We start from the raw sequence: 13,395 nt of genomic DNA, 5'->3' as shown, positions 1-13,395 counted from the left end.
TAGGTAGTTATTTCATTTTTGTTTTGGGGAGTTATTTCATGACGCCATTTATTTGTATTTTTTACAAATACTACTGCAGATAACTTCATGAATTTTGTCACAGATATAACTCTTGGTGCCAGGATCAACGTTATTAAAAATCGGTTCACAATTCCATATACCTCCCATACAAATGTACATATTCCGTGAAATGAATTTATTGTTAATAACTTCCGTTATAATGCCGATATCTTTACAAAATTAAGTCTTATGCCAATAGAATTCATATAAAGAAACAATTTTCTGAATCGGTCCATAATTGGTCGTAGCTCCCATATAAGGTTCCCTTCCGAAAATCACTTAAACGCACATATCTCATTACCAAATAAAGATATCCATACAAAATTTAGCACAAACATTGCTTTTATATACAGAAATGATACTGTAAAATTTGTTTACGATCGGTCCGTAATTTGTCGTAGCTCCCATAAAAGGTCCCTTTTTGAGAATCACTTAAACGCATATTATTCATTAAAGATATCCATACAAAATTTGGCACAAATATTCCTATTATCTACAGAAATCTAACTATAATTTTTTTCACGATTGGTCCGTAATTTCTCGTAGCTCCCATACAAGATCCCCGTTCGAGAATCACTTAAACGCATATTACTAATTACCAAATAGTGATATCCATAAAAAATTTGGCACAAATATTTATTGTTAAATTTTGGCACACATATACTTAGTTTGGGGATCCACTGTGTTAAAAATCGAAATCGGTCCACAATTTCTTGTACCACCCATAGGAAGTAAAAAAAAAAATGATTATTTTTCGCAAAAAAATTAAATAAAAACTGTCCAAAACGAACAGGATTCGAACTTAAAATCTCCCAGTTGCTAGTTCTACGTCATATTAACTAGCTTCTTAACTGTTTGCAACTAATGATCACATAGAAATTTCTTTCCTGTTTGTGTAAAAAATTGTTGCTAACCCAAGATCAAACAAAATATGCACATTGAGAAAGTATAACTGTTTAATTTTTATGCTATTCAGCAACATCAGTGTTAATAAAAGTTATTCAGCAGCAATGTTTTGTACAAACAGAAAATAACATCTCATTTGTATATGAAAACAAGTAAGAAAGTATAGTCGGGCGAGACCGACCATATGATACCCTACACCAGTTATGAATATTAAATGTGATTTATTTTTCATAATAAAGCATTTATCTTCAATATTCCCTTGTTCCGATACATTTAAGCTATTTATGGATGAGAAACTAATTTATATGGGGGCTAGGGGCAAATATGGACCAAGCCCGATAAAATTATGTGAATATATTTATATTTACATAATATTTTATTGTGCTGAATTTCATCGCGATATTTGTGTTTATAAGTTAATTTGGGACATTCAAGTAATTTTCTGAAGGGGACCTTATATGGGAGCTAGGGTCAAATGGGGCCCGATCTTTATGAAATTTGGCAGAGTCATCAAGACTTCTATAAAACTTAGTTGTGCAGTATTTTATCGATATATCTGTATATTTAACATAATTATTAGCTCAGAAGCCCTTTTCGGGGGGTTCTGTTCTATGGGGGCTAGGTGAAATAATGGACCGATTTTAACCATTTTCAATAGGCTTCGTCCTTGGGTCAAATAAAACGTGCGTGCCAAATTTAATTCAATTATCTTGAATTGCGACCTGTACCTTGCGCACAAGGTTTACATGGACAGCCAGACGGACGGACATAGCTTAATCGACTCAGAAAACGATTCTAAGCCGATTGGTATACTTTAAGGTGGGTCTAGGACGAATATTTTTGTATGTTACAAACATCAGCACAAATCCAATATACCCTCCCCACTAAAGTGGTGTAGGGTATAAATATTAGTTAACGAAAGACAAAATAATGCAGTGGTGTAGTGGATGGAACGGATAATTAACAAACTGAACGTTGCCGGTTCGATTCCTGGTCGATTTAATCTTTTTTTGTCATAATTAAATTAAAAAAATCAAATTAAATAACGAAATTCTGTTCAACTATAAAAATTTAAAAGCAAAATTTTTAAAATATTTTTCATAGGATCAACAATATTGAAAAACTATTGTACCTCCCAAAAAAGTTTTATAACTGATCATATTGCCATACATTTTTCTCACAAATAGAAATTATTTTAAATACATAACATTTGTTAAATTTAATACGCTCTGTAACATTCTGTTAAGTGGTAGTTTTGTTTTTAATTGCATATTCTAAGGCGTAATGAAAGTAAGAGTAAAATGTTAAGGTACTACATAAATTATGTATTAGTCTTTTATTACCTCAAATTGTTCAAAACAATTATTACTTACAAGAAATATGTATAATGTAACTGGGAATAAATATTTATAGTCCTGTATTACTAAATTACTAACGAAGCTTTTAAAATTGTCCTATTACATTCAAAATATGTAAATTTACGAGAAGAACATCTAAATATTGCACCAAAACCAGACAAAATTATGAATCCACTTTTCGTGCTTCATCATTTATTTTATCCTCATCCTCTTCTTTGTCACTATTTGCGTTTTTCGCAGTATTGCCTTTATCCTTTGGATTTTCCTTATCTAAACGTTCATGTTCACTTTTTATTAACTCTTGTAATTCATCCTTCCAGCCTAAAGCATCTGCCAAAGCCAGGCAGCCATCATCACAATCGCCAATATAAGCGATATCACGGGTATTTTTGGGATTATCAAACATAAGTCCGGGACCACTCATAAACCAAGAACTTATACCCCCGAAATCATTACCAACTTTAGTGCGATTGATTAGCAAACGTACACACTTTGAGTTGGCACGATCAATGAGCGAGGCAAATGGTTGTACCTCCAACGAAGTGCCCATTATGATGAGCAAATCACATTTATTGAAATCTTTGGCTGGTAGTGTATAGAATTTCTCGGGCAGATTTTCACCAAAGAAAACAATATCAGGTTTAACCACACAATTGCATACAGTACAAGTGGGTACACTATCCGCAAAAATTTGTTCCTTCATCCATTCCATGGAGTATAGCTTACGACAACCCAAACAATGATTGGTAAAGAAAGTTCCATGAGCCTCGACCAGTTTATCATCAGGCAAACCAGCAATTCTCTCGAGAGTATCGATATTTTGGGTATAATGACGTAAGAGCAAACCTTTATCATGTAAAAGTCTTACAAAATAATGTGATGGTGTGGGATTGAAAGAACCGGGATAAAGTTCTTTAGCTAAAGCAAAGAACGGCTGAGGATTCTCTTCAAAATAATCCATTTCAAAGATGGCCGAAGGATGTGGTAAATTATATTTTTGTAAATTGTCATATAAACCAGAGCCAGGCGAACGAAAATCGGGAATACCAGCCGCTAAAAGTAGTGAAACATAAAATAATGGAAATTTAATTCGACAAAAAAATACTTACATGTCGATATACCAGCTCCCACCATAGTTATAATATTTTTAAAACCTTTAGACTTCCAATGATCACACAAACCCTCAAATGTTAAATTTTCAATTACCTGATTTAAAAAAAAAATGTTTAAAGATTTTTGTTATTTAATTTTTATTTTATTTGTATAAAAACCTTTTTGGAGGAGCCATCTTCTTCATCCAGAGTTGTTACTAAATTAAGTTTTTGAGAAAAAAATTTCCTAATGGCTTCCATTGTATTATCATCTGGAAAAAGCAATCATATTAATCTTTTGTATATAGGGATTCATTTTCCCACTATTCATTTGGGGGTCCCGTTTGCATTGAAAAAAAATAAGCTACTGATGTTTCCACCGAAAAGTAAAATGAGTGCATAATATGACAATTTTTTGCTAGTTCAAAAATATTGAAAACGAAACGGTTTTTTTTCGTTTTTCGAAATTCGATCTAGATCAAAATGTTGCACTAGTTTAAAAAAATCGGGTAGAAATAAAATGATATCAAAAATAAAAATCTCTTTATTCAAGTTTTGGCGTTTAGAAAGAAAAATTAAAATTGTTAGTCAAACATCGGACACAGTTTTCAGTTTTTTAAATGACATTGTGTATGTCCGTTAAACTACAATATTTGTTCTATTGTCTAATGAAATCATATATATCTATGAAAAGCTTAAGAAATTACGCGTAGTGATATACATACATACTATGTATATTTTATGTTAGTCCTGATTAAATAGTTAACTCAACATCAGCAACTACTATTTCGGGACCACCCTACTGTTCATGTCTGACAGCTATGTTTTGTTTTTAACATGCTTTTTTTTGCTGCATTTACTAACCTGTTTCTTCTTTCTCTCGTTCTGATAGACTTTCTTTGTTTTCATTTTTTGACGATGTTGGTTTTTCTTCACTCATATTTATCAATTGTACAATTTCACGTCGTTGTAATTGATAATTTTTTAACAATTGCTTAGTAATTTGTACTCTGGAACGTAGTAAGGACGCCGTTTTGGTTAATTTCTCAATTAAACGATTTACCAAAGAAAATATTTACTTTACCAACAAGAAGAAAAATACCAAGCAAATGAAAATAACACAACAAATGTCAAAATAAATCAAAATGGTGTTGCCAGTTTTATAATACATTCGTCAATTATATATCAAAGCTGAATGTTGTAGAATTAAGCACACATTAATGGAATTTTGTAAATTTTCTTATATTATATAAGTAATAGATTGTTGTTAAAATGTAAATAAGTAAAGTTCGTAATGTTTCATTTTACCAAAACAGCATGTTTTTTAAAAAGTTTACTCTCAATTCGGCACTGATGACTTTCTTAATTGCTGTAAATAAGCGGCAAAATATCAACTCTGAAATTTCACTACCCATAATTACATCTCTGTAAAACCACGCTTTTTTCTTAAAATGCAACTCTACAATGTTGTTTTTAAAAACTTGACAAATTGACCAACCCAGCTGTTTGTTTTCTTTTCCTGAAAATTTTTTTGTAACCAACTAAAATCCTTGAGAAAAGAAAATTATTTAATGAAAATTTACAAATAAATGCATAAAAACCCAGTAAATTTATTGATTTTCGATAATAAGTGCCGTTAAAGTTGCGAATAAAGTGAAAACATGTTGAAAATCAAGTGAAATGTGAGCAAAAGAAAAAAACGTGAAATCACAGACAAAACGAAACTCTCTATTGGAAGAAGAAAAACAAGCACACACGTTGCCACAGTGGCAGTAATAATAACGAAAACAAGACACACAGCCAGCCAGTCAGTCAAAAAGTGAAAAGGGGTAAGTTTGGCCACTTTCTCGTTGAGTTTTCTAAATGAATGTGTTTTTAAAATATATTTTTTTTTATTTACTGAAGTTTTTCTTGATTCGAACCGTCCAACTGGGACCGTATTGCGTTAATTTGTACAAGACTCGAATAGGAGAGGAAGCGACGAATCGCAAAATACCTCATGCAAGATGCATCTCAATCATGCTACAGCTGTAAGTGCGGCCGCCATGGTCAACTATCAACACTATGCACCGGCACAAATAACGACATCGCACGGCGTGACCACGTCTTCGGGTCAACAGCAAACAACAATATCTGCAGCTGGCCTGCAGCAAGCACCCTTTACGCTGCATCAATTAACAGCGGTACAAGCCATACAACATCCCACACACCAAGCCATGCTACATCCACAACACCCATTGGTTCATTTACTGGACATTTCAACAACGGCGGCAGCTTCCTCATCGCTTAACAATAATCCTGCACCCATCACTCCGATGCCAGTGACAAAAATTGAAATGCCCGAAGAGATAGTCGAGCCGATAATCGACGATCCACGCAAAAAGAAACAGTGCCACATTTGTAAAAATAAATTTCGCCAGTTGACCACACTGCGAAATCACATGAAGATACACACCGACGAAAGACCCTACAAGTGTAAACATTGCGACAAGGCCTTTCGTCAGATATCAACACTTACGAATCATGTCAAGATTCACACTGGCGAGAAACCATTTAAATGCAATATATGTTCTAAGGACTTTCGACAACAATCGACATTAATAAATCATATTAAAACGCATAAGGGTGAGTAGTAAATAAAAGTCTATTGAACTGATGGTTGTTGTTGATGTTCGTTCTTGCTTCTCCTACTGCTACTATCTACCCATCTACCTCATCCGTTTAAAACTGAAATGAATGGTTATCATTATTTTATTATTGTTTTGTAAAGAAAATAGTCTTGTATTGGCATTTATTATTTTTCGCTTTATTTAATTAATTCCATTAAATCATCATTTTATACATGTATGTAATAACATTGTTCCATGTTTCACTTTTTTTAAATCGCATAATAACACTTTTTATTTTTTTAAATCGCTTTAAGTTTTTAAGATCGCTTTAACATGAAAAACATTCTTTAACAATTACCATGCAACATTCTATAATTTTAATTTTTAGTCTTAAGTTATTTGTTTTTTGTCTGCTTAAGATCGTTTAGATCTTTTATTATTGATACAACGTATTCTATGTAGATTATAGCTTTTAAACCACTTTTTGTTTACAAAAATAAATAAATATTATATATTATTCTCAGGAATAGTCCATTAGAATTACATCAAAATCTACTTTTGATTATGTAATTATTTAGCTTGCATATTTTTGCTAAATTTTGTACAGAGTTCTAAAATTTTTACTTAAAAACTCATAAATCATTCAAAATATGAAATTTATAATAAGTCTTTATTGAGAGTAATGAAAAAATCGAATAAAATATCTTATCGATTTTATTCAAAAAAGTGTTGATTTGTTTCCAAATATCAACCGAAGAAATGAACCAAGAAGTATTTTTATTTAAAACATTTCAAAAATTCTAAAAAAGTGTTGTAATAATTTAACAACTTCAAAGCGCAAGTTGTCCTCACACTCTTTCCAATCAAATACAAATTCAATTTCAAAAAAATACTTAATGCATCAGTTTTAAAATCTTAATCCATGACTCGTTTAAAAAAAAAAAAGTTTAATTAAAAAGAAGTTCATACAATATAATAGGAAATATGAAGCTATTTTGAGATGTTACGAAAGTAAGAAATTGCTTTGTAACTTCCTTTCTTTTTTAAAAATGTTTTTAAAGCTACGGCCAAAATGATAAAATCTGTGATCACTTGTATTTCCTACTAAAACTAGAATTTTGAGTGAAAACTTAAAAGTCCATTTTCTGGCTTAACTAGAAGAGCTACGGACAAAAGGATGAAAATCTTGTATTTTACAAAGTAATTTCGTAAAATACATGATATATTATTTTTTCCTAACAAATAAGTACATTTTACTAAACAAATTTAATTTTACACTGAAAGAAAGAATTTCTTTTAAAATAACAACCGAAATGCAACAAAATAACAAGGATTTATATTGTTAAATTCTATTACATTGTCGATAAAGAGGTTCTCAAATTGAACTTGGTGACAAATGCCACGCTTTATAAAATACATAAATTTCGTCGATAAAACAGTTTATATAAATTTAAGTGGAATTTAAGAAAATAATTCTAAAAGGAAAAATCTTGTAACAAATAAGGAATTAATTTTATTTATGGGTGATTTCCTTTCATGTGAACCAACTTTTGCAACTAACGTCTTCTAATCGGGATGAAATTTGCAACTAGGTTAGTTCTATTGGATAGTAGTTTACGCAGATTCAACAAGATCTCTCAAGAACTCTCTAAGTTACAGTGGGTCAAATGTGGGCATTTTTGCTATTATTTATTCTTAGCAAAAATTTGTCCAAATTGAAAAAATAATTAAAATTTTATATGCAAAATCAACAATTTTTTGTATTTTTATTTAAAATGGTGCTTCACCTTTAAAATCTTAAAAATGTTAAATGTGACGTTATGCAAAATATGTAAAAGCATTTGTTATCAGTTATAAAATATTTATTTTAAAAGATATCACATTCGTATCCCAATAAGCGACCAAAAAGCTCTTAAAGGAAAAAACCATTCTTTACCGTTAAAAAATTCAAAAGAGATTTTGTAATAAAAAGTCTATTTTTTTTCTAATTGCGGCAGATTTTACCACACATTTCTAAAACAATAGCAGAAAAAATCCTAATCTTATATTGCATGAATTTCCTTAAAGAAACAGTTCTTTCAGAGTTGTTGAAATGGTGCTTAAACAACATAGTCTGAATTATTACATGAAATCAACAACAAGTACTACAACAGTTATTATAGATCATTTAATTAAGCCATTCATTTCATTTACAACATTCTCTTCCATTTAACTAAATAAAAATAAATAATAAAATAATATTTAATTTTGTGTTTTCAGTTTTTGCTTCACTTGCAGAATCGAATCAAACGCCAGCAGCGATACTAAACTATCAGACGCAACAAACGCAGGGTACTTCACGCAAGGGTCACTCAAAAACGATTGTACATTCAGCAGCAGCTGCTGCTGCCCAAGCTCAACTAATACATCAACAACAGATGCAACAGCAGCAGCAGCAGCAACAACAGCAACAAGGACAGGGTACAATTGTAACGTATACGCCACAGCAAAGGCAAAACATAACGAAGAGCCTGTATACGGGCAGTTACAATTCACCGCAGGCCGATGAGCTGGTCAAGCCGTATCAGTGTAAAATCTGTCAGAAACGTTTCCCACAATTAAGTACCCTGCATAATCACGAACGTACGCATATTGATCCAAAACCTTATAAATGCGATACATGCGAAAAGTCATTTAGTCAATTGGCAACATTGGCAAATCATAAGAAGATACATTCGGGTGATAAGCCCTACGCTTGTGCTTATTGTTGCATGACGTTCCGGCAACAGAGCACCCTAAACAATCACATGAAGACACATGCCAATCAAGTGGCCACCATAACAACTAACTCTACAACAGCAGGCACAGGTGAGGCGCTTGTTTTGTCGCCGTTCCACTGAGTTGAAAAAAAGTAAAATTGAACTTTATTTACGCTTAACAAAAAACTTTATTTTGAATTTTTACACGCTAACCATCAACACCAACAACAATGACAACAACATCAACAAAATGTAGGAGGGGGAGGATCAGTTGTACAAGTAGGTAACCACCATCATCCCCACCACCATCAGGCGGGCGGTAATAACATCCCTTTAGCTGCAGCTACCATAATGGTGACACCGACCGCTTCAGGACACCTACAAATACAGCCACAAGTTGAACATCATCCCTTGTTACACTTTCTAGACAGCAATACAACCGTCAGCACTCTGAGCACAAAGGAGCAGTTTGCAACGGTAAACAACAACAACACTACTAATAATAACCACAACAACACAACCACCACAAGTACTGGAGTTGTGCCCCACTGTTTGCGCAACAGTTGTCCAGATCGTCCATTTATGTGCAGTGTCTGCCGTCGGACATTCTCGCAACAGAGCACACTGACAAATCACTTGAAGACCCATACCGGTGAAAAGCCCTATAAATGTAAAATATGCGAGAGTCACTTCAGACAATTGTCCACATTAAATAATCATATGAAAATACATACGGGCGAGAAGCCCTATGCTTGTTCCTATTGTCCTAAGCAATTTAGACAAAAAAGTACACTAACAAATCATGTACGTATTCATACTGGCTGAGGCAGAGTCGAAGGAGAAGAATCATACTAAAAACTTCTTTCAATTTCACAGAAACACAATAACATCTCATTCAATCACACACTCATCTAACTTCACGCATACGCATTACATACATATGCATATGTAGTAGTACTACTATACGCGTATAGTGTACAATTTGCGCTAAGGAGGAGGCAGGCGCGGGGGGTTCGTATTAAAATTATAGTTATAATGATTCCAAGAATTCATTAATTGACATATTTCATTGTTTTGTTTTTTTTTTTTGTTTTTCTTACGTTTAGATGGTTATAAATAATCCTTGTTGCAGCAGTTGGAAATCATTTAATTTTGTAAATATATCAATGAAATTGTATGTAAATTAAATATTTATACGTACTACATACACAAACATACGAACTTATATGCATATACATACATATACTGGCTTTAAATCATGTAACAAATTTAAAATTTAATTTTAAAATCATTTTCCAATTGCAGTTAATTCTATAAGAATTAATTAACAAAATTAATCATTTTAATTGCGATAAATCAAAAACAAACTAATTGTCACTTGTCACAAATCATAAACCCCCCTCTGGCCAATATCCTATAAAACTCACATCTATACATACATCTTGCTATACATACTAAATACATCCTTAGAACAAAACCAACAACAAACGATAAGATAAGAAACAAATTATTATCTTCTTAGTAAACTAGAAGTTACTGTTTTTCTTTAGAGAATTTCTTAGAAATTCGTTAAAACTAAATTTTAGGCTTAGAATTTTGATGTTCGTTAAAACTAAATCTCTTTCCTCTCCCTCAGAGACAAAACAAAAAAGTAAAAAACACACAAAAAAAAACTAACAAAAAATCTATCTAACTAGGGTATACAAAAAGAAGCTTCTTCTTCTCTTTCAAAGACACAAACTGCTGTGCAGCCATACTCTACAAACTACATACATACATGGTTACAAAAAAACTCTTGGAGTTAATTGAAAAATTGCTCTCTTCTTGTGTAATAATAAATTAAAAAAACAAAATAAATACTATTATAAAAATAAATAAATACAGGGTGTTAAACATTTTACTTTCCTTTTTCTACTACTATTTTGTTGCTGTCTTTTATAAACTTAAGTTTAAGTTTATTGTTTAAAATTTTACTTTAATAAAGTTTAAATTACTTGGTTTTTTTCTACACTATTTTAGTTATTTTCCCTATATTATTTAAATTAAATAAACTTTGCTTTTTAACAAACATGTTTTATTTTATTTTATTAAATAAAACTATTTAGTTTTAAATTTATTTTAAAGTACATTTGTTAGTAACTATTACTGCAACTACTACTATAGCATAGATTTATGCCGAAAAATCATAAAACATAATAAACATCAGAGTAAAAATTGAACAAGAAAATATAAAATCATTGAACAATTAATAAAAAAAAAACTATATGGAAATATAAAAATTTAAACAAAAATATATATATAAATAAAGTATTTTATCATGTATAATTTTTTTTGTAATGATTTTTTTATACGTTGAATTTTTTGAAAAACAACAACAATAATAATTGATAATGTACTTAAAATTAAAAAAAAAGAAGTATATAAAAATTATAATAAACGTTTAAAAATAAAGTATGTTTACAACATAAAAATTCACATTGAAATTTGTTTTTTGGGGAAATTTATTGAAATTGTTTCAAATACAACATCTTAACTCCGATATTCATAATCAACATTTTATTTTATTTAAAAAGGTTTATGAAGCAAAATGTCCATATATAATTTCATTTTTAAACTTTTTATAAAATATACAGATTTTATTATGAATAAGAACTTAAGTAGTTTTAGTTATTATTCATTTAGTTTGGCATTTAGACTAATAACTTTTATTCGAAACTGTTATATACTGTTTTGGAATTTGTTCTTTCATTAAAGGGTTTCGTTCGAAATCGTCACCTATTGAAAATCATATCACTCTAAGGAACAGTTCCAGATTTTTATACATATACATACATATATTTTTAAAATTATCAATATTGGAATCAGTTTTTAGAAACAGTTGAGGGATTTCTATCTCTTATTATATTTTTTAGAACCCCTAGATATCACCGTAATCAAAATCTTAAATAATTCAAATTTATTTTTTTAACTTTGGAACAATTTTTTGAAATGAAAAAAAATAGAAAATGTTAAAACAGAAAATGAAGCGATAATTGTCTAAAAGCTACTAGTACTATTACTAGAACAGCAGACACTAGTACAAACAATTTTAGTATGTAAGAACGTCTGTTAAAATTAAAAATTGCAGTGATCATATTAAACTTGGGTTTAATATATATTTTATCGTACTCAAATGTATTTAAGGCGATACCTGAATGTAATTTTGAACATTATATAACCCACGCTATTAACGTTGGTGATACGGATAGAAACCAGAATTTCTACAAACTTTCAATTTACATCGTTAGGTAAATGTATTTACAAATTTTTAGTGGGGAGGGTATATTGGGTTTGTGCTGATGTTTGGAACGCACAATAATATGGGTCCTATACCCACCTTACATTATACCAATTGGCTTAGAATCATTTTTGAGATAATTCAATGAAATTTGGTACATGATCATCTATTGTCTCAGTGACGAAGTCTATTTATTGAAAATTCAGCTAGCATTAATTCACCTAGCCCCCATACAACTGAACCACTGAAAAGGCCTTGTAAACCTTGTACTAATAATTCAATGAAATGATGATCTAGAGACGAATCCTATTGAAAATGGGTAACATCGGTCCAATATTTGACCTAGCCCCCATACAACAGAACCCCCTGAATAGGGCTTTTAAGTTCATAATTATGTTCAATAAACTCGTATCTCGACAAAAAGCTGCAAAACCAAGTTCTATACCGGATAAATGACCCTGATTAATTTTTTTGATGAAAGGGCCTCATTTGGCCCTCGCCCCTATAAAAAGCCCCCTTCGAAATATGGCTTAAATGTACACAATTTCATTCAACAAAAAATGGCTAAAGTATATCTGTGACAAGGTACAATTCAACTTAAATGCTTTATTATGAACACTTAATAACATTTTATTTTTATAACTGGTGTAGGGTATTATATGGTCGGCCTTACCCTACTATAACTTCTTACTTGTTTTATTTAAATTAAATTTTTATAAATAAAGCTAATATAAAAACAAATATTGTAGTAATTTTCATATGGAACCAGACTGTAGGATTACAAAGGAGCAAAATCACCAATTATGGGGACTAGCATTAGAACTAGCAATTAACTGGTTCTAAAGGACCCAATTGGGTCCAAGTGTACTAGTATAAGTCTAGAACTAATGGTACTAGTAATTTTTTAAACACTCAAAGTTATAGGAAAGTTTACTCTTGGGAACAAGTTCTGGTGATTTTTGTACTAATAATATAATAGCTTGGTACTTGTTCCATTTCCCTATTGTTCATGAGATTTTCGAAAGTGTTTGGTGTTGTTAACGATAAATCCATTTCCCTTGAATATAGGTCTCGGATGAATTTGTTGGTGTTACATATGTACGTATGATAAACTTATACATAACCTTAATTACCACTGATGGTGGTGGAATTTAATACAAACTCACTAACTGGTTGTTTTTCTTACTGCTATTTCATATATTAACATTATCTTCTTTCTTTCCAGAAACCATCTAGATGTGAAGCTCTCTGTAGTTCTACCATATGATACCCTACACCAGTAAGCCCCAGCAAAAACTTTTAAAGTATGTAGTGCAAAGCTAATGTAATTTTTGGGGCTTTTTTTTAAAACAGTGC

The 13,395-nt window shown here is 31.0% G+C and overlaps 2 protein-coding genes across 3 annotated transcripts; one reads left to right on the top strand and one right to left on the bottom strand.

Annotated features, from left to right (window-relative positions):
* Window positions 1-2,256: 2,256 nt before the first annotated feature.
* LOC119608613 (NAD-dependent protein deacetylase Sirt2) lies at window positions 2,257-4,556 on the bottom strand. The gene is made up of 4 exons (XM_037963091.1): window positions 4,280-4,556; window positions 3,596-3,687; window positions 3,434-3,530; window positions 2,257-3,377 (listed from the first exon to the last, which is right to left on the bottom strand). Exons 1-4 carry the CDS (start codon window positions 4,353-4,355, stop codon window positions 2,488-2,490), a joined length of 1,155 nt encoding a protein of 384 aa, XP_037819019.1. The 5' UTR covers window positions 4,356-4,556; the 3' UTR covers window positions 2,257-2,487.
* A 335-nt stretch (window positions 4,557-4,891) lies between these two features.
* On the top strand, window positions 4,892-10,610 carry LOC119608608 (zinc finger protein 184). 2 transcript variants are annotated; one of them, XM_037963084.1, is made up of 6 exons: window positions 4,901-5,244; window positions 5,321-6,040; window positions 8,284-8,871; window positions 9,019-9,566; window positions 9,639-9,773; window positions 9,869-10,610. In XM_037963084.1, the coding sequence occupies exons 2-5, from the start codon at window positions 5,422-5,424 to the stop codon at window positions 9,675-9,677; spliced, it is 1,794 nt and encodes a 597-aa protein (XP_037819012.1). In that variant the 5' UTR covers window positions 4,901-5,244; window positions 5,321-5,421; the 3' UTR covers window positions 9,678-9,773; window positions 9,869-10,610. The 2 variants fall into 2 exon arrangements, with proteins under 2 accessions (XP_037819013.1, XP_037819012.1); XM_037963085.1 differs by having other exon boundaries at window positions 4,892-5,244; window positions 9,019-9,773.
* Window positions 10,611-13,395: the final 2,785 nt, after the last annotated feature.

This window comes from Lucilia sericata, unplaced genomic scaffold (assembly GCF_015586225.1).
Source record: "Lucilia sericata isolate MDLA Ls3-8-SP2 unplaced genomic scaffold, ASM1558622v1 Contig000856F_arrow, whole genome shotgun sequence".
NCBI classification, from domain to species: Eukaryota; Metazoa; Arthropoda; class Insecta; order Diptera; family Calliphoridae; genus Lucilia; species Lucilia sericata.
This window is presented reverse-complemented; position numbering and strand designations above follow the sequence as displayed.

What these genes read in the sequence shown, in the direction of transcription:
- LOC119608608 (XM_037963084.1), top strand. Translation starts at nt 5,422, where the DNA reads ATGCATCTCAATCATGCTACAGCTGTAAGTGCGGCCGCCATGGTCAAC. An exon ending in TCATATTAAAACGCATAAGG is followed by an intron (nt 6,041 to 8,283) that starts GTGAGTAGTAAA and finishes TTGTGTTTTCAG; the next exon opens with TTTTTGCTTCACTTGCAGAA. An exon ending in AAAGTACACTAACAAATCAT is followed by an intron (nt 9,567 to 9,638) that starts GTACGTATTCAT and finishes TCAATTTCACAG; the next exon opens with AAACACAATAACATCTCATT.
- LOC119608613 (XM_037963091.1), bottom strand. Translation starts at nt 4,355, where the DNA reads ATGAGTGAAGAAAAACCAACATCGTCAAAAAATGAAAACAAAGAAAGT. An exon ending in ACGAGAGAAAGAAGAAACAG is followed by an intron (nt 3,688 to 4,279) that starts GTTAGTAAATGC and finishes TGCTTTTTCCAG; the next exon opens with ATGATAATACAATGGAAGCC. An exon ending in AAGATGGCTCCTCCAAAAAG is followed by an intron (nt 3,531 to 3,595) that starts GTTTTTATACAA and finishes TTTTTAAATCAG; the next exon opens with GTAATTGAAAATTTAACATT.